Here is a 23,984-nt window from a genome sequence, read left to right as displayed (position 1 = left end):
TGGTGCTCCAACCAATTGAGCCACAACACCAGGGTAAAATTAGTTATATTTTTAAAGCAAAATAATAAAACATATTTGATAATTAATTACATTCTGTAAATTTCAAATTACATGCACTGTATTTTAAATTGATTCAAAAATCAATGTTTATCTTACTGCGATATTTAAATTATTTAACCATCTCTTTTGAGATTTCCCTTCCGTACAAAACTGTATTTATGAAGCATTTATGTCTTCATAAGTAAGACTATTTTAACATATGAAAGTCCACTGACATTGTTCTGTGAAACAAAACATTCAGGGGGACAATCTTCTCTTTCCAGGTCACTCTTTGCTATGGTGTTAAGAGGCTGTTAGGGTTTCTGGAATCTGGAGTTTACCACACTCTCTGGAATGGTTCTCCATTCAAAGAAACACGTAATGTGCATTTGCTGTTGAATGAATAGGCTTTTATAAGACCAAGTTTATGTTTCTCAGTGGACTAGTAGGTGAGGGTGTCTTGCAAAGTGACATATTTTGCTGGACACATGATATATTTGCTTTTTTTTCTTTTACTTTAAAATGCAACAGAGATAAGTAATAATTCTATGATTAATCTCTTAATGATTTTTTGCACTCAGCAGCAAACAATGATGTGTATTCTTTCAACAGCTGGTTAGGCTCCTTGGAGAATGCTATCTTTGCCTTGCAGCTACTGGTTCTATTTGTGTCTTCCAAGTTACAGCCCTGTGTGGGAGATTAAGATTGATTGCCCATGAAGGCATCTCCTGAAAAATGCAGATAAATCACTAAAGAGATAAAATGGCAAGCCTCTGTTAATTACTTTCACTCTTCAGATATTGTGGACATGAAAATATTTAGTCTTGACATTTCTATCCCATTTCTATTAATGATAAAGTCATTCGGAGAGGTGTTTGTTTAGATAAAGGAGAGAGTGCAATCAGTCATTAACTTCTGTTAAGTCATATCGCAACAATAAAAGGTTTCAGTGTATGTCTTTAACCACGAGAAGCTTAATCTTCACAGAACTTTGGCAATTTAGAGCACTTAGAATGTAGTTTGATGCTTATATAAGGGGAATCCTGTTTCTTTTCACTATCAGTCCATTAATCATGGAATGGGAATCTTCTGATTCATATTTTATTTCTTGTATGCTTTGATGTTGCCACTATTTAAAACCAAAATATAATAATAAATTCATTCTCTGGTTCTATCAGGGTAGGTGAGCTTTCTGTTGTTTTAGGTAGTTCACATAGATGGAAAAGTTTGGAACAAAAACTGTTATCCTAGAAGTAGAAGGAAGTATATTCACCCCCATCATTATGACTGTGTTTGATTGTTAAGTTGAATCAATATTGCTTCATTTTTGATGGTTTATTTTTAGGGAGGTTGGGTGTATGTATATGCAGTAAAGCAACTCTTTAATTTTTGTAGAAAGCATCATTAGCAATCATCAACTCAAATAAATAAGCAACCCTATGTTAATGATATTCATTGGTTTATACACAATTTTCTAAATAATTGTGTCACATAAATGACAATGGGAGAAGAGCATGTGGCATTAAGTGTAATGTATGTGTGACTGTTTGGCAAAATGTAGCCTGTTGACCTTGTTAGTAGTGTAAGCAGATATGAAAATGGCAGTCTGGGCAGGTCATTGTGTACTGTTTTAAAAGATAATTTTCATAGGGGAATTGATTGATACAGGATGTGTGTTGTAAATCTAGTTATATTTGTTCCTGAACTCTCTTGTCCACTTTACGTGAGGGAAATGGTGGCTATGGAATGCGATAAACAAATGGTCTCCACTAGGAGAGAAAAGCGTTATCCTTCTGTTTCAGTATGTTTTAACACTTTTGTCATTCTATCTCCTTGGCAAGCCTGGGTTCTGACTTGAAGGATCTAATCCTCTTGCTGTTTTATTTGTTTCTCATTGTTTTGTAGTAATTAAGAGAGTATTCCCTACCATGAAATAGTAATAAATATGATTTCCATGGGATCTAGCATATTTTAATCTAGTAATTTTAATAGAAATTATAGTAAAGAATTTCTTTTTTTTTTAGGAACCTCATGTTATTTAGTTGATAAAACATAAATTACAGAGTGAATTGAAAGGGCCAAATATTTAACACAATAGAAAGTTAAAAAAAAAAACAAAACACCAAGAATAGTATACATTTAATTTTTTTCCTTCTTGTTTGTTTTTTAAGCTTCTCAAGCCATTGTAATATATAGAGAAACAGAGTACCTAATATTGACCAAAATCATTACAATATAAACAAGGCATGACTATCTTATATAAAAATCTTATATTTAGGGAATATAAAATGTGTGTGTATATATATATTTTTTCATCTATTTTGGGAGTGTAGTTTTTGGTAGTGGGTACTGTAGGAAAAAGGTTCAAGTATGAAGGGATCCAGATGGTGAATTACAATTATTTAAAAATATGGTTGTAGTAAAAGGATGACCTCATACACGCATATAAATATTAGATAAGACTAATTCAGGTTATGAATACAACCATTGTTTATTCATAAACATTTTATTAGATAAGATATAGAATCAATATTAAATAAGTGAATATAACACAGCATTTGCTAAGACTGATTGGAAGGTGTGAGTTCTAGAAGAATGAGCAGAGTTCAGAAATGAGCAGAGCTCCTACAGAGTAGGAGCATCATGCAGGAGAATGAAAGTATTGGAAGAAGACCAGCTCTACTGAGTGAGAGTTAGAGCAAACAAACAAACAAACAAACAAAACTAAATCCAGGAACAACAAACAAGCAAAGGGCTGTGATGTTGAGGACTTGGGAATTAAAATCTTGACCCTGGGATCTAATCTGTTTTCAGATCAAATTAAGTTTCTTGGGCATGTTATAGAAACTTTTGTATATAAGTAAGGTTCTGTGGATTAAACACAGTATGTGCCAAATAAATGAGAGTTAAGTAAATTATTATGCTTTTAGTTATTTGGGAATGCAGCAAAGATTTGCTGCCTAAAAAGATAGAACCTGCCCAGCTGGTGTGGCTAAAGTTAAACATAAACCCAGGATCCAAGAGATGGAGGTTCGATTCCTAGTAAGGGAATATGCCTGGGCTGCCCCCCAGAAGGGGATATGCAGGAGGCAGCCAGTCAATGATGTTTCTCTCTCCTAAATGTTTTTATCTATTCCTCTCCTTTCCTCTCTATCTAAAAATCAATTAAAAAGGTAAAACTTGATTTTGATCCATTTATACAGTTTCTCATCCAACCAATATCTATTAGAAGACATCTTTGAATTAGGCAATGTATTGTGCTGCTTGTTAATTTCATACTGATGGTCAAACCCCTAATTTTCCATAATACTTGCCACTTTTTTTGTCTACTCCTGAGGAGCATTGCTTAAATATACTAACAGTGAACTAGTCTCTAAGTACGGAACAGCAGGATGTCATTATGTAGGTGGTATGGACATTGAACAAAGATTTATAATGAGCATTAGAAGACAGACATCTGTTACTGCCTAGCTTTCATCACCCACTTTCTCATCCTTAAATCAGGGATGTTAATATTTGATCCTCCCTAGCATTACTCTTTGAGGTAACTGAGATTACCTTGTGAATATTTGTGAGCATCATTAGGAGTGCAATGCTATAGAAAAACAAGTTTTATTTCATTCCTCACTCCAACATGTCCCATGAAATTTAAGAGTGAAATTATAATTCAAAGCAGTAGGATATAGGATTTTGAGTCAGTGGACAAATCTGCACTGCAACTGTATTCTGTGTGGTACACTTAATATACATTGTTATGAAACTCTTTGAATATTTGCCCCCTTCCCCTTTAAGAGGTCAGGTTAAATAGCCTGGATTATAAAACTGAAATTTTATAATAACAGCTGAAATTCTAGCTTTCCACTTTATTACACCAACATCTCACAGGGGATTCCAGAACAGTAAATGACTTTACATAATATGAATTCAAAACTCATCTGCATTATCCAGGTGCATGCTGTAGACTGGATCCTAGCAAACTCACGCCTCAGCCCTTATTTCTAGGACTGTAGTTATTTTAATTCTAATTTCAAATGTAAAATGGATTGCTAGTGAAAAATTGGATGATGATTGCTGCACCTTAGAATGCTGAATACTGACTTTCAGAATAGAGAAGACACAGTTTTGAATGGCTGGTGTATGGATTACAAAGTATGGGACTCCTGAAGTAGACCTGGGGTAGTGCCACCTCATTGAACAAGTGAACATTTTTGCGGCAAAGCAATAAATATTCATATTAAAGTGGAATAAATAGGAACTTTAAATGGCCTCAAAGCAGTAATCTTCAGCTCTTCTGCCAAACGAACTTGAAGCCAAACTTTTTGTTTTCAGAGCTTTATGGATTTTGAGCTTGTGAATGTGAGGTTTTAGGTTTTTATTAAAGCATGAATACTTCATAAGTTAGGGCAAAGTAATAAATAGTCTATAAGCAGAAGCAGGATATTTGGCATTTAAGAACCATAGCCAGGTGGCATCAAATAGCCAGGTTCAAGCTTTTTGGCAAGGAATTTATTCCCTATGTCTTAAATGATGGAACCTACCTCATAGATTGTCATGAAGTGTGATAAGATAATATTTAAAAATATTTAGAACAGTACTATTTAAAGCTGTTTCATATAAGACAGAACTGTTTCATATTGTCTCCCACTTTGTTTAAATTAAGATCAGAAAAGAACAGGTTTACATAGAATTAAAGTTCTCAGAAAACAAACTAGTTGTGGCTAGTTTTCATATTCATACATGCACTTTCAGTGACTAGATATCGATTTTCTAGGTATTTTCTAACCTTACACTATCCTTCTCAAAAGGCTCAATCAGGAGAATGGACAAATGGAAGCAAAGAAAAGTTCATGGCAGTATCCACTATTGCTATCAAAAAGAGGGGTCCAAATAGGATCCTAAAAGTGAGGGTATCTTCCTTACTTAAGGAAAATTTGATAATCTCCCTGGCAATGGGTCTCTCTTAGGACCAAGACAATGATATATTTTTTAAAAAAACAAACAAAACTTCGTGAATCATGTGAGGTTGTGTTAGTGTGAGTCTGATAGCCCAAGAGCACGCACCATCCTTGCGAAACTCCATAGGACAGAAATGCCTCCTGGTAGAGTTTATAGCTTTCTCTTTGCTGGCATAGGTATCTGTGGTGAGCATGGGGATGAGCTCTGCCTTCTCTTAAACCACTACCTGCTCTTCTGGGGAAAGTAAACTGGCGATTATTTTGGATGGTGAAGCTGAGGAATTGTGGGTGCCTTTGTCATAAACTCCCTCTTAGATGTGGAACCCATCTGGCCCTAGAACACAGATCTAGCAGCCTTCTCTCCCACAGCCTTCTCTCCCACAGTCATTCCTGGACAGTCATGTCCCTCTTCTCTCTTCCTTAATCTTAACCCTTTTCTCATGTAGGACCTCAAGTTTCTGATATACATATCAGTGTTGACATAATTTCAATTGAACTCCTGAATATATTTTTGTATATTAATCCAAGAGCTTGGTGAATTTATTTATACAACTCATACATTTTTTTATTTTCTTGGAACAAAATTTAGCAATGAAACTTATCACTGAAAAACTGTAAAAGCGAGACATCTCGCATGCAGTGTTTTTCAGTGGGCTTTTTGTGAGTTTGTTGTAAATGAGCTTACATAACTGAGTTTTTGAGAAAACATCAAGTGATATTGCATCGCTAAAAATGAACCCTTTATATAGGTATTTTGTAAGAAAGTTTTTGGTACCAGTACAGATAGAGTGTCTCAAATAATAAAGTATTTTACAAAGCCGAATTAATAATATGCTGGACACCTGCTCTGCTGAATTCTTCAACATCCCTTAATATGCCCAAGAGACAATGTTCTCTTACTTTATTTATTGGAAGATTGCTGAAGCGGGAAATATATTCCCCTCTCAATTCTGAGGAAGAGCAGAAAAGGGTCTTTGAGAGCTTGTATGCTGTATCACAGGTAAGGAGATTGTACTAAACAATCTGTAAGAACTAATGAGAGTATATTTAAAATGCAACAAAACATTTCATTTGCTGAAAGGAGAATAAAAACTCTCCTGGGGAAGGCATTTTTGAGATAATCTTTATTCCAAAAATGAGTTTGCTTTATGTACTTGATCTCTAAAATGTCATAAACACCGTCCTATGTGCCTGCAATTTCTCAATCTTCCTTCTCCTCCTCCTCCCTTGGCTGTGCTAAATCTCAACACGGACTTCACCTGGAACTCTGGAAGTTTCTATAACATATTCCTAATTCTTGTATGAACCCTCTGTGTTCTGGTACTGGATACATAGTAGAAATCATTTTTCAAACTCCACTTTTAAGAAACATTTTGGGATAGCCTTTCCATTTAAGATCCAGGAATTTGTAATAAAACCACAGAGGTTATATTGCTTTTGAACCGAAGGTTGTTGGTTTGTGGAGTTTCCTTCAACTGGAAACGTGTATGAGTCTGTGGTTTTAGTGTTTTCCCAGTTTTAGAATATCCTGCTTATTTGTTTTAATTACAAAGCTGGAGAATTTGTCATTCCTTTCCATATCTTATAAAAAGCTCATTTTCTCTCTCCTTTTTTCTTTTCTAGTTGAAAGAGACAAGGATTTTTCTCACCAGCGAAGGCATTACAAAGAATTCCGGTTTGATCTTACTCAAATTCCTCATGGAGAAGCAGTTACAGCAGCTGAATTTCGAATATACAAGGACCGGAGCAACAATCGATTTGAAAATGAAACAATTAAGATTAGCATATATCAGATCATCAAGGAATATGCAAATAGGTATGGGCTTTATATCCAGTACTTGTTTTAGCAAACAAATGTTAATTGTAAAATTCATCATCATGTTTTCTTTGGGTGTAATGGCATTGAAGATGAGGTTCAGACGTATCAAGAGTAATTGATCTGAAATGAGTCGTCTACATTCCACAGCTTTTCCTTACTTCTGACACCAGTCTCTGTGAGCCACATGGTCCTGTGCATCCCCGCATGTGCTTTCAGGGCCTCTTGTGCCATTGTATAAGCGAGGAAACTTTCATTTTATTCTGCACACATGAACTTCATAATATAATAATGATTTAGCTCGCTTGGTGTGTGTTTTAAATTAAAGTAGAGTGACTTTGGTTTTCATTGGCAGTAAGTGTAAGTTGTATGTGTCATTATGCGTATTTTAAAATTTATTGGGGTGTCATTAGTCAATAACGTTATAGAAGTTTCAAGGGTACAATTCTATAATACAGTATCTGTATATTGCATTGTGTGGTCACCACTCAAAGTCAAATTTCCTTCTGTTATCATACATTTGACCCTTTTTACTCTTTGCTACCTTCTCCACAGTCCCCTATAGTAATACCATATTGTTGTCTGTGTTTCTGAGCTTTTGTTTATTTGTTTATCTTACGTTCTTATTTTTTAAACATTTTATTTTTTTATTTTATTGATTTCAGAGAGTAAGGAAGAGGGAGGGAGAGATAGACACATCAATGAGAGAGAGAATTCTTGATCAGCTGCCTCCTACGAGCCCCTCACTGGGGACAAAGCCCACCCACAATAGGCATGTGCACTCACGAAGAGTCAAACTGTGACCTCCTTGGTCACTGTGGGGCATGTCTTTTTTTAATTTTATTAATTGCTTTGGATCAAAGAAGAAATAAAGAGATCAAAAGATACATAGAGGCAAATAAGAATGACAGTACAACATACCAAACTTTGGGGATACAGCAGAGGCAGTAATAAGAAGAAAGCTTATATCATTATAGGCCTATCTCAAATAAAACAAATGCAGCCCAACATCAGTAGAAGGAATAAAATAATAAAAATTAGAGGAGAATTAAATAAAAATTGAGAACAAAAAGACAATACAAAAATAATGCAACAAAGAGCTGGTTCCTTGAAAAGACTAATAAAATGGAGAAAGATCTCCCTAGACTCACCAATAAAAAAGAGTAAAGACTCAAACAAACAAAATCAAAATAAAAGCAGAGAAGTTATGACAGATACCACAGAAATACAAAGGATCATATAAGAATACTATGAAAGACTATATGCCACCATATTTAATAACCTAGAAGAAATGGACAAATTCTTCAAAATATATAGCCTTTCTAGATTGAATAACAAAGAACTGAAAAATCTATAGAATGTTATTTGCGTTTTGATGTACGACATCATGTTTGCAATAGGTTTGACAGTTTACCTATGTCTTCTGTTTCTAAAATGTTTAATTAAAAATGGTATAAAAATGTGAATAGAAAATCTGAAATACTAAATGTATGGAAATCTCAGTTGATAATTACTGCAAATGAACCATCAGATAAAAGAGTAAAACAGGGAGCTTAGCAGAGTTCTCAAACCTTTCACACAATGATAAAATTGCTTTAGGTAACACCTTTTAAAGGTGATTTGCCACCTTTGTTGGACAGCTTTTACATTTTCTTTTAACTTATTGAAATGTTTTATTGAGGTAAAATCCATTTCTGGTAGCTTCTATTCCTTAGATCTATCTTTCCTTTGGTGAAATACTATGTACTTTTTAAAATAAGACAAAGATTTAAAGACAGGTATCATGTCACCTTTAAGGCCCCTTTATCTCCTTATTGAATACTAGAGGCCTGGTGCATGAAATTTGTGAATGGGGGCGGAGGTGTCCCTCAGCCCGACCTGCACCCTCTCCAATCCAGGACCCCTCAGGGGATGTCTGACAGTTGGACATCCCTCTCACAATCTGGGACTGCTGGCTCCTAACCACACACCTGCCTGCTGGCCTAATCTCCTAACTGCTCTCCCCCACCGGCCTGATTGCCCTTATCTGCCTCTGCCTCGGCCCTGCCACCATAGCTTTGTCTGAAAGGACGTCCAGAAGGTCATCCGGAAGATGTTTGGTTTAATGAAAATATTATCCTTTTATTAGTATAGACTAGAGGCCTGGTGCATGGATTTGTGCACAGGTGGATCCTCAGCCTGGCCTGTGGGGATCAGGCCAAAACTGGCTCTCCGACATTACTGGAGGGTGCAGACCAGGGTGAGGGACTTCACTGGTGCATGATCAGGGCTGGAGAGGGGCCACAGGAGGGCTCCAGGGTGTGTTAGGCCCAACTTGCTCAGTCCCAATTGGCCAGACTCCAGCAGCAAGCTAATCTACTGGTCAAAGTGTCTGCCCTCTGGTGGTCAGTCTGGATCATAGTGACTGGTGGAACAATTGAAGGAACGGTTGGACACTTAGCATATTAGGCTTTTATATTAGGCTTTTATTATATAGGATTTCCAGTTCCTGACATTAATATTTCTTGTTCTTCTGGAGTGCCAGAGTTTCCCAATGGCTGTTCAATGGAACACTAGCCCCTCACAATACTCAGTGAATAAAAATAAAGAATCTGAGATCAAATGCATTTGAAAAATCTGTGAGACCATCCTCTATGAGAATCATAGTGCAGATCAATCAGAATTTTAGTCTTGGAAATGCTTTATAATAAAAAAAAAACAACTAGTCTTACTCAAAATTATTTGGTTACAGAATCTTTTTCTTCAGGTGTGAGATACTTAATATTCTATGAAACATTGATTCAGCAGGGTACACTTTAATAAAAAATGTGAAAAATATATTTTATTTTTAATTTATTATTAAAAAAATACTGATCCATATGTAATTTATTTTAAGAGCAGTAATTCCACAGTAGAAAGTTCTATGCTCCTTTATTTGTTTTAACACTTCCTAGATATTTTTCTGTGAGTTTTTTGTTGCTGCTTTTCTGTTTGTTTTTTAAATCTCAACCTAGTGGTTCCATTTATAAAATGAGGATACTACTTCAGTTATCTCAGAGATAGGACCTGGCATATTATAATACATTATTTTTAATACTAAATAATGATGGCATTTTTTGAAATGAAGTGGCAAGAGTTGAAAATAATACTCCAAATATATTTCTTTGTCTGTTTCCCCACTTGGACTGTGAGCTCCTAAAAAAGAGACAGTGTCTTAGATAAGTTTGTTTTATTTATTTATTTTTTTAATCCCCAGCACTATATATTTATTTGGTATTATTTAAAGTTTTGAAATAACTATTACCCATGACTGGAGTAATACTTCCATTAATATTATTCGAAAATGCTTGAATTATCTTTAGTTTCAGTCATCCACATTATATTTTTACTAGAGGCCTGTTTCATGAAAATTCATGCACTAGAGGGGTTGTCCCTCAGGCTGGCCTGCCCCTTCTCACAGTCCAGGAAATCTCTGGGGCAGGAGGTGACCTGGCAATCAGGGGAAGGCAATGCACCATCATACCTCTCCTGCTGCCATTGCTGGCAGCACAAGCTTCAGCTGGCTTTGGTACCTGAGCCTCGGGCAGCCCTGGGTGGCAGGGCAGCCACCATCGAGGCTTGCCTGCTCCTCAGGCTGGCTCTGGGTTACTGGGGGACTGAGGGGACTAGGAGACTCTGGAGGCAGACACATGGAGTGGCCCAGCTTACCTGGGAGCTGGCCCAGCCTTGCTACATGCCTGCAACCATGGTGGGGCTAAGGGAACTGGGCACCGCCATCTTGTGGCTGTGGGTGCTGACATATTTTAGGGCAGGGCAGTCAATTAGCATATCCCCTCCTTATTGGCTGTGGGCACTGCCATTGTCGAGGGTGGGACAGTCAATTAGCATATCCTTGCCTTATTCTTCCCTGTGGGAGTCACCATGTTTGAGTGTGGGGTAGACAATTAGCATACTCCTTTCTTATTGGCTGTGGGTGCTGCCATCTTTGCAATGGAGTGAGGATCAATTAGCATATTCTCTCTTTATTAGGTAGGATGTATGTTGAATTTGTACATGATTAGCATACCAAGTGTTATTGGTTTTTTATAAGATCTATTGGTATGTCAAGTGTTTATCTACTCTGGATTATATTTACTGACCTTTTAAATTTATATACAGGCTTTTACATTGATCACAATTAAAGGTCCTCACTTTTATTTAGGTCCATTGTTCTATCTTTTCCGGATATTTTAAAATATTATTTGTTTTACTAACTACCCCTTTGAACTTTCCTAAGTATGTGAACAGTATAATTTAAGACATGATAACAATGATGAAAATAAGAACAATCTATTCACAGTTATTTATAGATTTATTTCTGAATGAATCCATGCAGATTTTTATCAATAATACATTTGAAATATTTATGGGTATTGATGATTAGCTTATCAGACTTTATAGTTTTGGGAAATTAAGTTTCCTTTAAAAACAGGACAGTTGTGTATCTTGAAACTTTGGTATTTCCCAATATACCAATAAAAATATTATTCTCACTTTCTACAACTACATGGACATGCTTTTGTTTGCTTGTTTTGGTTTTGGTTTATCCTCACCTGAGGATACTTTCCCAACGATTTTAAGAGAAAGTGGAAGGGAAGAGGAGAGGCAGTGAGAGAGGAACATCAATGTGAGAGAGACACAGGAACTGGTTGTCTCCTGCATGAGCCCCGATAGGGGGCCAGGGATCCCGCAACTGAGGCATGTGTCCTTGTCTGTAATCAAACCCAGGACCCTTCAGTCCATGGGCCAATGTTCTATCCACTAAGCCAAACCAGCAAGAACTCAATATGCTTTTTTAGTATTGTGAGTATAATTTGGCTAAGTCTTCACATATTTTTTTAAAAGAAAATTTAAATTAAAGTTATTGGGGTAAAATTGGTTAGTAAGATCATATGGGTCTCAAGTGTATATACAATGCAATATACAGATCATATCTCATAGAAATATACTCACACATTTTAACACTTTTGAATCTATTCTAAGATCTAAGATTTTACTGATATTTTTCCTAAATTTTCCCCTAAATTTTAAAAAATGATTTCTATAGTGCATGTATATCTTTATCTGGTGTTCTCTTGCTTTGCCATTCCAAATTCTAGGAGGCATAGGTTGAATAGATTATTTGCAATGTACAGAATATTATTTTGAAAAATTCAATTTGGTATTAATTCTAGTCTACCAAGTTTACATTTTTAAACATTTGTTGTTAAGAACATGTAGGATTATAATATACCCATTGTCTTCTGTGATATTTGTTTTTGCTAATGTATATGGTTCCCTCTCCCCAAATTATCCTTTTCAATCTCTGAAAAATATAAACTCACATATACATACCCAACATTTCAAATTTACGTACCATTGATAAGGTGAGAAAATGTCTGCTTTCCTTGTCTTTCAAATAATCACTCAATCATTGCCAGGGGTTTTTTAATCTGTAGTGTAAGAAAATGCAATCATTACTATAGATCTAGAAATCACTTTTTGCACTTTGTTTTTTCTTCCCAATAAAAATGTTTAAGGGACAGAAAATATAGAAGCAGCACAAACACCTCAGAATATTTCAGGTTTCTTCATAGAATTCCAATGTCTCCATAGAAAATGGTAATATACAGCAATAAGAGAACAGACTTTGGAATTCACACATGGGAAAATTACTGTACATCTTGGAGTCTCAGTTTATACATGTGGGAAAAAAAAAAGCAAAAATAAGTATTTCATAACAATAAATGATATTGCCAATCTGTGTGCAGGACTAATGTGCAAAGATCATAGTTCATACTTAATAAATACATCGGTAAATATATATCCATATAGTTTAATAGGAGCATTTATTTCACTAGTATTTAAAGATTTGCATAAGTAGGTGGTGATTATTATTATAACTAGAGGGCCAATGCACAAAATTTGTGCAAGGGGCTTGACCTTCACAGTCCCTCACTGCCTCTGCCAGCCCTCACAGCCCTGGCTTTGTCCAGAAGGCCTTCCAAATGGTTGTTCTGCTGTTCAGTCTAGTTAGCATATTAGCTCTTTATTATATAGGATAACAGTAATTAACATTGCTGACGCCTACTGTTTTGTAACAATGTAGTAAGCAAAATGATGCTAGTTACATTTACTTAATAAAAAATTATGTGATGTTTGATTCCTATAGATGGAATTGCTATATTTTTATGTGTAGTAATGAAATTAACATCACCCAATTTAACAGCAATACGATTGGAGCTATCTGTGAACTTGTTTCACTGAAAACATGTTTTAGATAATAGTTGAACTCTTCTATAAAATGCAGTTGACAAGGTATGAGGATTGGAGACTGTACATTTATAATTTATTTTACATAAATATCAGAGATGTAGAAAGGTGAAAGAAAACTTCATGAATAAATAAATGTTTATTCCAATGTTACTGTTTAAAATTGCATAACTTGAGAACACATTTTAAACAGAAGAGGAAAAAGTTACACTCAATTTCCTGGAAAGTGAAAATGCTATACTTTATAAAGCAAGTAGAACTTATGTTTTAAAAGTATTTAGTAATCTTGCCCTAGTTGGTTTGGCTCAGTGGATAGAGTGTCAGCCTATGGGCTGAAGAGTCTCAGGTTGGATTCCAGTCAAGGGCACATGCCTGGGTTGTGGGCTCGATCCCAGTGTGGGACATGCAGAAAGCAGCTGATCAATGATTCTCTGTCATCATTGATGTTTCTGTCTCTCTCTTTTCCTCTTCCTTCTCTCTGAAATCAATAAAAATATATTTTAAAAATAAATAAAATAAAAATATTTAGTAATCTTGGAAAATGCTCAGACTGTAATGTTAGTTGACCAAAGCAGGAAACATAATTATATACATTATTATATTAATTTTAAATAAATTAATGTAGAAAACAGATTGGGAGGAAAAATCAAGTGCTCATTGCAGGCTGGTGGGTAATTTTAAAATTTAATTCTCCCCCTTTTCTGTATTTTCTAAGTTTTACAATGAACATTATTTTTATAATCAGAAATATGCATAATTATAGTAGAGAAAAGAGATATGAAACAACTTTATACCACACATTACTTTATAAATTAACATTTCCAGGAAGAGAGGCTGAAAAATAAAAACAAAACAAAACAAACATCAGGATATAAAAATAAATTGCTATTGGTTTTTCATAAGCTATGAAAGGCATTTTTCCCCCACAGAAAATGAAGATAAGTAAATATTGTTTTTTCTTCCTTTATCCTATGGAAAAACATTTCTACCAGTTGGGAACCTTGACTTCAATTGGCTGAACATGAGGAGAAATAGATGAAAAATTTTTATATCGTGTGATAACAGTTAAAACTTAAAAGTTTTATTTTTTAATCCTTTCTTTTGGTGCACAAGATGATGCTCAACTAACAAAGCCATGCTAACTGGGCAAAACCGAAAAAAATTTAATTTGTAAAAGTAATTTTAAAATCTGATTGTTGTTGTTATTTGTGTAGTATGGATTATCTATGGTTTTATATATTTCTTAAATAAAAAAGTAAAATAGCTGTGGCCAGTTTGACTCAGTGGGCCCATGGACCTAAGGGTCATAGGTTGATTCCAGGTTAAGGACATGTAGCTTGTTTGCAAGTTCAATGCCCTGCTTGGGCTGGGGCTGGAGCAGGAGACAACCAGTCAATGTCTTTCACATTGATGTTTCTCTCTTTCTGTGTCCTGTCTTCCCTTTCCCCATCCCTTCCACTCTCTCTAAAAATATCCTCACTTCTTGGGTGAGGATTGAGGGGAAAAAAAAAAAAAAGAATTGGAGGTAAGAAGAAAAAACTAGTACCTTTGGCCATTTTTAAAGCTAGGGTCACCTGTTAAAACATCTGTCTTCACACTTGTGGATCTTATCTATTTAGTATGTTGTATTAAAATCAGACAATTGAAAGGTCAGTGCAGACTGTACTCCTTAATGCAGTATGCTTGACAATCCGTATGTGTGTGTGTGTGTGTGTGTGTGTGTGTGTCTATGCATATATTTTGAATTCTTGCAATAAACTGATGATTTTAGGTATATTTTATAGTTAAAACATGGATCTATTAACCATGAATTCTTTGACAGTGTTATGTAATCAAATAAGAAAAAAACATACCTATAACGTCATCTCTTTTCACACTTATTTATCTCAGTGAGTCTTAATACTGTTAAAATTATATATTTTATTTTACCATCTCCCACCTCCCCCATTTATCCTTACTCATATTTAAATGTGTGCAATTTAAAGGAGTGTTCTGATATTTATCCAAATCTTTATTTTTCTTGGTCAAAAGTTAACACACTTTGCATCATTTCACTTATTTAATCTTTTCATAAAGGCTGACAGCCCCAATTTCTATAGAGAAGGCATTGCTCTTCAGTCACACCTCATATATCTGGCATTATTGGGAAATGAGGTTTCCACATGATTGAATTTTCCAGATAATTCAGCGGAGTTCGGCATGCCTTGCTGAATGCCTACCATGTGGCAAGCACAAGGGCATTAAGGCCTGGTAAATACGATCTCAAAAGCTCATAGCCCGAGGGCTGTGGCTGTGGTGGGCCTGCTACACACAGACTTTAATAACTATAATACAAAGTGCTAAGCACTATGATGTAAGTATGCACTAAGTGTTGTGGAAACACAAATGAAGGGGAAATTAATTCTTCGTGTAGGGGGGTCAGAGACTTAGGGGTAGCCACTGCGAGTTCACTCTTGAGTTGGGTCTTTTGAGATGAGTAAGAAGTGCAAGGAGGGAGGGAGGGAAGAAGGGAGAGAGAGGGAGAGAGAGAAAGAGAGAGAGAGAGAGAGAGAGAGAGAGAGAGAGAGAGAGAGAGAGAGAGAGAATTATATGCTAGAAGAAATATTCCTAAATGTTAAAATGTTTAAATGTATAAAATAATTAAGTAATGCAAATAAAATGATCAATGCCTGTAATACTACTACAAAGTATAGCAGCCAGCACTTATCCATTTAACGGGCACTCACCATGTGTCTGGCACCGTGCTAAGTGCTTTACTTGAATTAATTTTTTCACAAATATATGTATTTATATATTCCCCAATGAAAATCTGCTCTGCATAACTCAACCTTTTCCTAATGCTCTGCTATGAATATAAATGTCTGTACTCCATTGTAAAAACATTTTAAGCTTGCTTGCTCCATGTCATTAGCCACCCTTACTACTTGGATATATTTAGTTAAGCTGTCATCATTCCAGTTCACAGTCAGCTTCATATTTACATCATCTCCCCCCTCCTGCTGCTCTAAGATTTGTGATTCTTCTGTGGACATACTTCAGAACATACACTGACAATTTCTACTCTGCAAAATTCCATGGGCTCTGGAGAGCAGTGCCTCCGAGCAGGACACTCAGATGGTCCATGACATTTGCCCTAAGTGTACAGGACAGCACACAAGCACAGCTTGCATTTCTTCATTGTGCTGGGATCATGCTCCATTTCAGTGGTTCTCAACTGGGGCGACTTGGCCCCCACAAGACATTTAGCAATGTCTGGAGACATTTTTGCTGATTCCTACACTTTTAAGCAAAAGTGGCTCCAGAGAGCAACTTTTGACATTATAAACTCCAGAGAATATCCTTTATTAATTTGTATTCCCTTGTTAATGTATTTGGCGAGAGAGCTCTAGTCAAGTTCCTTAAATGGTGTGGTGGTATTTATGTCAAAGACCCAGAGAAAGATGGATGGTTTCTTCTTGGTGGCCATCAGTACATTTTTACTAGACTTAATAAGCTCTTAGAAGGCAAAAGGAGATGGAAGGAGGTGAAAGAGTTATAATAGAAATTTGGGAAATAATGGCGATGTCACTGTGGACTGAAAGGCTCATTTCTAATGAAAATGGAGGAGTCCACCTTTTACTCTAATAAATAATTTGACTGCTTTTTGATAAGTTTTCAAATTAAATTTTTCTTCTATTGAATTTAGAGACAAAGTTTTATTGTTTTAAATAAATAAATAAATACACACATACACCATGACCTCCTGGTTCATAGGTTGATGCTCAACCTTTGAATCACACTGCTGAGCAGAGACAAAGTTTTATTATCTCATATGTATCAATAAATGTTATTGAAGTTAAAGGAAACAAATGAATTCCTATATCCAAAATTTGTAACTATGGGTTGTTATTGACTTTTAGCAATGATTATTGCATAATCACTTCTGTTTTGTTTTGTTTAATTGATTTTTATTTTATTTATTTATTTATTTAATTTTTAAAATATATTTTTATTGATTTTGTACAGAGAAGAAGGGAGAGAGATAGAGAGTTAGAAACATCAATGAGAGAGAGTCATCAATCAGCTGCCTCTTGCACACCCCCTACTGGGGATATGCCCGCAACCAAGGTACATGCCCTTGACCGGAATCGAACCCGGGACCCTTCAGTCCCCAAGCTGACGCTCTATCCATTGAGCCAGATCGGTCTCGGCTTGTTTAATTGATTTTTAGAGAGAGAGAAAGGGAGAAGGATATAGAGATAGAAACATCGATAGGCTGCCTCCTCATGTCCCCTATTGGGGATCGAACCTGCAACCTGGGCATGTGCCCTGACCAGGAATCAAACCAGCGACCTCTTGATTTATGGGTCAATACTCAACCTCTGAGCCACACTGGCTGGGTGCATATATCATTTCTGGCCCCAATTTTGCATTAAGCATAATACATACAACTTACATACACACTTAAATGCCATAAATGTGTTTTGCTAAGAAAAATTGCAGTTAGAGTAATTTATAAAGCACTTTTATATTTATATCCTGTTCTCCTTGTCATAGACTTATGAGATAGATGATGATGATTAGCATCTTGAAAGGTTTTATTTCATAACTACAGACAACTTTAACAGCTGATATCTGCTGCTCTGACACCTGAGAGAGTAGGCCCATCGAGGCTGGGAGGCAGCAGGCTGGGCAGGCAAGGAGAGGTGGCTTTGTGGTGCACTTCACTGGCCATTCTTGTGGGCATTTTTTTTTCTTTTCTTTTTTCTATAATGGCATTGTGAACAGTGTCATGAGCATCTGCTCTTCTAAGTGGTCATGATGTCGCCTTAGTGCTTGTTCTTGGGCAGGCTGCTCTGACTGCCTTTGTTCTTCAGTGTGGCTTAGCCTTGGCCTCTGCCACCAGGCTGTACTCCAGGTGGGCTGCCCTCCCCCCACCCCACAGCCAGGCCTTGGGGGCTGAGATCAGCTGGCCACTCCCCAGCATGCTCCCTCTTTGAACTTGAGGGTTAAGCCTAAGGGCCCTTTACTGGGCACAGATTCTTGACCATCAGCTTGTGCCAGCCAAAGTGCTCCATGGAGTGCTTGCCCTCAAGTGGGCCAGCTGGGGGCCATCACCTTGGAGCCTAAGGTCACTGCCTCCATTTTGCCTCCTTCTCAATATTATTTTAATGTTCATTTAAAGAAGAAGAAACAGAAACTCATAAAAGTAACTTATTTTTTTTTTTAACAATCAAGCAAATTAAACAAATTTGTTAAAATTAAACAAATACCAACTCCAACTCTGTGATTCTTTGCTTTATAAATATAAACTTAAATGAAGCTCTTAAAGGATCCATGAGTCTTATACCTTATGCATAAGCAGTAACATACTACTGAGAAATGTTTGTGAATTATATCTATATATAAAAGCCTAATATGCTAAGTGTCTGACCAAGTGGTCAACTGAGTGGTCGCTATGACATTCATTGACCACCAGCGGCCAGATGCTCTGACCAGTAGGTTAGCTTGCTGCTGGGGTCCGGTGGATCGGGACTGGGTGAGACAGGACCAGACATGCCCTGGAGCCCTCCTGGGGTCATTCTCTGGCCACCAGCCTGATTGGGACTGGGCGAGATGGCCCTGATGGGTCCTGATTGCCAGCCAGGCAGAGCAACCCTACCTGAGCATGAGGGAGGGAGGGAGAGAGAGAGAGAGAGAAACATCGATGTTAGAGAAACACATTGATTGGTTGCCTGCAACTGAGGTACATGTCCTTTACTGCAACTGAGGCAAGTACCCTTTGGTCCTGCTCTAACCACTGAGTGAACCGGCCAGGGGTCTCTTCCTTCTTATAAGAACAGTAGCCATATTGGATTAGAACCCACCCTAATGACCTGGCTTTAACTTGATTATAACTGTAAAGACGCTATTTCCAAATAAGACCACATTTACAAGAACTAGGACTTCCATATATCTTTTGGGAGGATACAATACAACTCATACCAGGGAGCTTGTCCGTTAGTGTTTGATGAGAAAAATGGAGCCATTATGAATGAAAAGGAATAAGGGATTTATTACAGTGACCTGACTCTGTAATTGTGGGACCCAGTTAAACAGTTTATGCAAGGCTGCTGCTTTTGCATGTGGTGATGCTGTTAGAGTTTGAAGAACTAACTTGTTTCCCTTAGACAAGGGGAAAGTCTGGACACAGATACACACAGATGATAGGAATACACAAGGAGAAGATGAGGACTATAAGACAAGGAGAGAGGCCTGGAATAAACCATTCCCTCATCGTCCTCCAACCAACCAACCATGCCAACACCTTGACTGGACTTCTATCCTCCAGAATGGAGACAATAAATTTCTGTTGCTTAAGCCAACCAACCTGTGGCACTTTGTTAAGGCAGCCTTAGGAAACTAATGTAATATTTGCTTATTTACATCTATTTAAATGGACTTTTGGCTAGAATGCAGACTTTAATTTTAGTTTCATTCTTATGATTGCACAAAATATAAAGAAATTATATTATGGATTTATTTCTGCTATAAATGAATATATATTTCTGCTATAAATGAATATATATATATATATATATATATATATATTCCACTGCATTATTTTTAAATACATTAATATTTTTTCTTTTTCTTTCTGCCCTAATTTTATTTTTAAATTATTATTAGTTTTATCTTTTATCATTTTTTAAATTTTCAATTGCAGTTGGCATACATTATTATATTAATTTCAGGTGTATACCCTAGTGATTAGACATTATATAAATAAGTGGTCATCTTGATAAATCTCACATCCATCTGATGATATAGTTATTGGAATATTATTGAATATAGTCTTATGCTGTACTTTACATCTTCATGACTATTCTGTAACTACCAATTTGTACTTCTTATCCCTTCATTAAAAACCCTCCCCTCTCTTTAAAAGCAGTCAGGTAAAAATGGTAAGATGGCAACTTTAACAAGTTTACTTTATATTGCTCATAGGACATATTTAGTATTGTCTACTATTTTCAGTGAGATGAGTGATATTCCTTAGTGGAGTAATTTTATACTTCAGAAGAAAAAAACTTGTGAGATTTATTTTTAAGGTGCTGTGTGAAAGTTGCTACTTAAGTGAAAATTATAGAATTATTAATATTTTGTTTATTAATAATAGACTTGATTCTCTCAAAGCATATTCTCTTGTCTGTAGGTAATTTAGAAAGGCTTCTTATATAAGAGAGGAGAAATTAAAGAATACATGTGGTCAAACTAAAATTTTAAAAAAGTAAAAAATAAAGTAGCTTTGGTCAAGAATAGGAAACCATAAACCTTATGAAAGCAGCTGAACCTTTATAATCTCCCAGAGGTAAACTACAAACATATGAATTTTTCAAAGCACTATTTACTTAGATTTAACTTCCAATGAAATTGAGATATTTAGGGCTTGCTTCAATTCTTTGGTTGGTGTTTTTTCTAGGTAAAGCTATTAAAACTGGAACTATATTCCTCATGCACATGCTTGATAGTATTGAGACTTGCACATAGTTTGGGGATTACTTTTTCTAGAAAAGTAGAACAATTTACAAATAATATAAAATACCACCTTAATAATTATCTAATGATATTTTTAACTAGTTGAAACTGTTGTCAAAATTTACCTTTTTGTTTTTTTAAGAGTTTATTTATATCATGCCAAGGAATGTTGTTACAAGCTTTGCAGGATTTATTAGAATATTATTCTACCTGTTTCAAATGAAAGCAGACTTGACACAGGTAGCACTTGGATATTTCCCAAGATACAGGATGACTTTTGTTATTAACTTATTGTGATGAAGTTAATATTATAAGATTGTAGTCTCAAAGATATTTACTAAATATCTCAAAATTATAAAGATAAGGTCTTCTTAGAGCTTGTTTATTTGGTGGATTTTTAAGTTAGAAGGAAGAGGAAGATTTTGACATTCTTAAAATTCAAGTGGGGAATGGTTTGAAACTTTTCATTGTTTTGTGGTACACGCTTGTCCTGTGTCTGTTATCTTAAATGGAGTCACAATTGGGATATAAAAAAAGTGTCTGCAAACCTCCTTTGATAGGCCCTATGATTAAAATTGAGAAGGAGGCCCAGCCAGGTGTGGCTCAGTGGTTGAGCATCATCCCAGGAACCAAGAGGTCACCGGTTCGATTCCTGGTCAGGGCACATGCCAGGGTTGCAGGCTTGATCCCCGTGTGTGGGGCATGCAGGAGGCAGCCATTCAATGATTATCTGTCATCATTGATGTTCCTATCTCTTTCTCCTTCTCACTTCCTCTCTGAAATAAATAAAAATATATAAAAAAATAAAATTGTGAAGGAGAATGGAAGTTCCATAGAATATTCTCCAGGTTAATGGGAGAATGGCATAAATCAAGTTGAAATAAAGAAATGAAGATGTAACTTCTAAAATATTGACTGAGATTCTTCACTTCTGTTAAAATGGTTCATTTTTAACTATAGAGCATTTTATCTAAAGAATTACCATGTGCATGATTTGATTTTATTCAAAAAATTTTTTACATATTGTATGTCATCTTTGAAATGACTTCTATGATACACATAGGTTGCTAATGCAGTAAACAGTATTTACATAGCTTATTATTGCCATAATTCTGATTTACCTCACATAAATAATAAGCTCTTTCACAGATTCATCACAGTATAAAAGGTCATAAAAATGCGTAATGGAATTATTTCCATTTTGTTTTGAAGGAGCTCCAATATTTTACCATTAATCTATCTGAACCCCAATTTCATCAATATAACAGAGCTTCTGTAAAGATTAAATGTCAGAAATATGTGACATTTAGCTCAGAGGCTGCCTACAGTAAGAAAAGCATAAATAAAATAATTCATCGTAATTAAACAAATATTCATAAATTTGGAAATTTAATGCTAAAGTTAACAGTGGTAAGCTAATAAAAGCAACATTGTAGAGATTTTTCTGAAATATACAAGTTCATATTTATAGCTGTTACTGTCCTCATGGGACTCACGTATGCTGAAGATATTAAAGCAACTCAGGGTAGACTTTTTGCTCAATCCATGGAATTTACCCCTTAATTGAATAGTGCATTCTTTGCTCTTAGACCTTGGGATATCCATCAAATAATTTATATAAAATGGAAAGTGAAATAAAAATAAAAAATATGAATAACAAAATGGAAAAATTTATAATGAACATAGAAACAAATAGAAAATGATCTCTGTGCTCGATTCCTTCAGGAATCCACATTCATCCAAACCAGTGGAGCTACTTTCACTTTTGTCTCTACTCAGTCTAATCCTTGCCTGTGAACTTGCCAGTGAGAGCTACTAAAAGATAGCAGTTTTCGGGGACTGATTATCAGGGACCAAATCAAGCTCACTAAGTCAGTTTGTAAAGGCCAGTGAAGAGCAGGAAAATGGAAATTACTTTCAGATATTACTAATCTGCACCAGGTTTGGGTTAGGAGTGTAGCAATATAAAAGGTTCTGTATCTTATTACTCATCACTTGAGTTGCTTGTTTCCCTTGTTCTTTAATTAACTCCTGTTATTTTAAAAAGTGCCTTGGTAATGTTTTCACTTAAGTATAGGAAATGATGGTCTTCGTTCCAACCTATAACTTTTTTTTTTAATTGTTGTTCTTTTTCTCCTCAGGGATGCAGATCTGTTTTTGTTAGACACAAGAAAGGCCCAGGCTTTAGATGTGGGTTGGCTTGTCTTTGATATCACTGTGACCAGCAATCATTGGGTGATTAATCCACAGAACAATTTGGGCTTACAACTCTGTGCAGAAACAGGAGATGGTAAGCACTGAATTTCATGTATTTTTTTTGTGGTGCTGGTTTTGACACATTATAGCTTTTTGTTCAATTTAACCAATATGTTCTTTATACTTATGATGTGTAAGGTAGTGTATTCCATAGGATAGTGCAGTATAGTAATTAATTAATCCATTTATGAACACATTTACTCAACATGCACTTATTGTTAAGCTCTGTGTTTGGGGGTGGAGAGGTAAAGAAGTAGGTACTGTTCCTGCTCTCAAGGGGTTTGTAATCTTGTGTGGAAAATATCTACACAAGCAGAAATAGTGTAATATGATAAGACCCAAAGAAACTAAATACAATGTGCTATGAATCTATGTCTTGATATGGTGGTGGATACAAGCTATATAATTTGTAAACATCAATAGAACTGTACATTAAGTCAGACCGAGTATTACCATGTGTAAATTGTATTTCAAAACCTGACTAAAAATAACAAAGAATATATATTTTAAAAGGTGCCAAGTAAGCAAACAAAAGAACTATGCTGAGCTGGCTCCAGGTTCCCATACTCAGCCCCGCTTTGGGCTTCATATGTGCCAACCTGGCACATGGGTGAACCTGAGAGGGGGCGGTGAAGGATTTAGAAAAGACAGACATGAGAATAAAGCTGGGTCTAGGTGGGATGCTGCTTTCTGATGGAGAGACAGCGCCATGGCCAGAAAGCCAAGTCTTTATTTTATAGCCAGATTCCTTGAGGCAAAGTAAGGGTGTGGTCAAGATGTTCTCACAGGTTTTGAATAATTCAATTACAAGCGCCTGAATTCTATCAAGCCCACATCACTCAGCATTGTTGGACCATGGCTTAGAATATCAGGGCAAACTTACAACTCTAGCCCTTGTCTATAATTGTGCTGGGACTTACACATGGCTTTGCCATTGGAGGATCATGCCCTCTCATTAGTTCCAGGCTTGAACCTGTCCAAATGCTGTGGCTGCTCTCCACAGAGCTATTAATAACTAGAGGCCCAGGGCACAAAATTCGTGCACGTGGCAGGGGGTGTCCCTCAGGCCAGCCTGCACCCTCGGGGATGTCCAACTGCCAGTTTAGGCCCAATCCTAAGTGGGTAGTCAGACACCCCACTAACAATCCAGG

The 23,984-nt window shown here is 36.0% G+C and overlaps 1 protein-coding gene across 1 annotated transcript in view; it reads left to right on the top strand.

Moving 5' to 3' along the window:
* BMP5 (bone morphogenetic protein 5) overlaps window positions 1-23,984 on the top strand; it is a 115,274-nt gene that overhangs the window by 50,107 nt on the left and 41,183 nt on the right. Inside the window, exons 2-3 of the mRNA XM_084890878.1 lie at window positions 6,618-6,810; window positions 22,719-22,867. Of these exons, the coding sequence (XP_084747004.1) occupies window positions 6,618-6,810; window positions 22,719-22,867 (342 nt within the window). The remainder of the gene's footprint in view (window positions 1-6,617; window positions 6,811-22,718; window positions 22,868-23,984) is intronic.

The sequence above is a fragment of the Pipistrellus hanaki genome (genome assembly GCF_964339955.1).
Source record: "Pipistrellus hanaki genome assembly, chromosome: 7".
Taxonomy (NCBI): domain Eukaryota; kingdom Metazoa; phylum Chordata; class Mammalia; order Chiroptera; family Vespertilionidae; genus Pipistrellus; species Pipistrellus hanaki.
The sequence above is the reverse complement of the archived record's forward strand: the minus strand, read 5'-3'. Positions and strand labels throughout refer to the sequence as shown.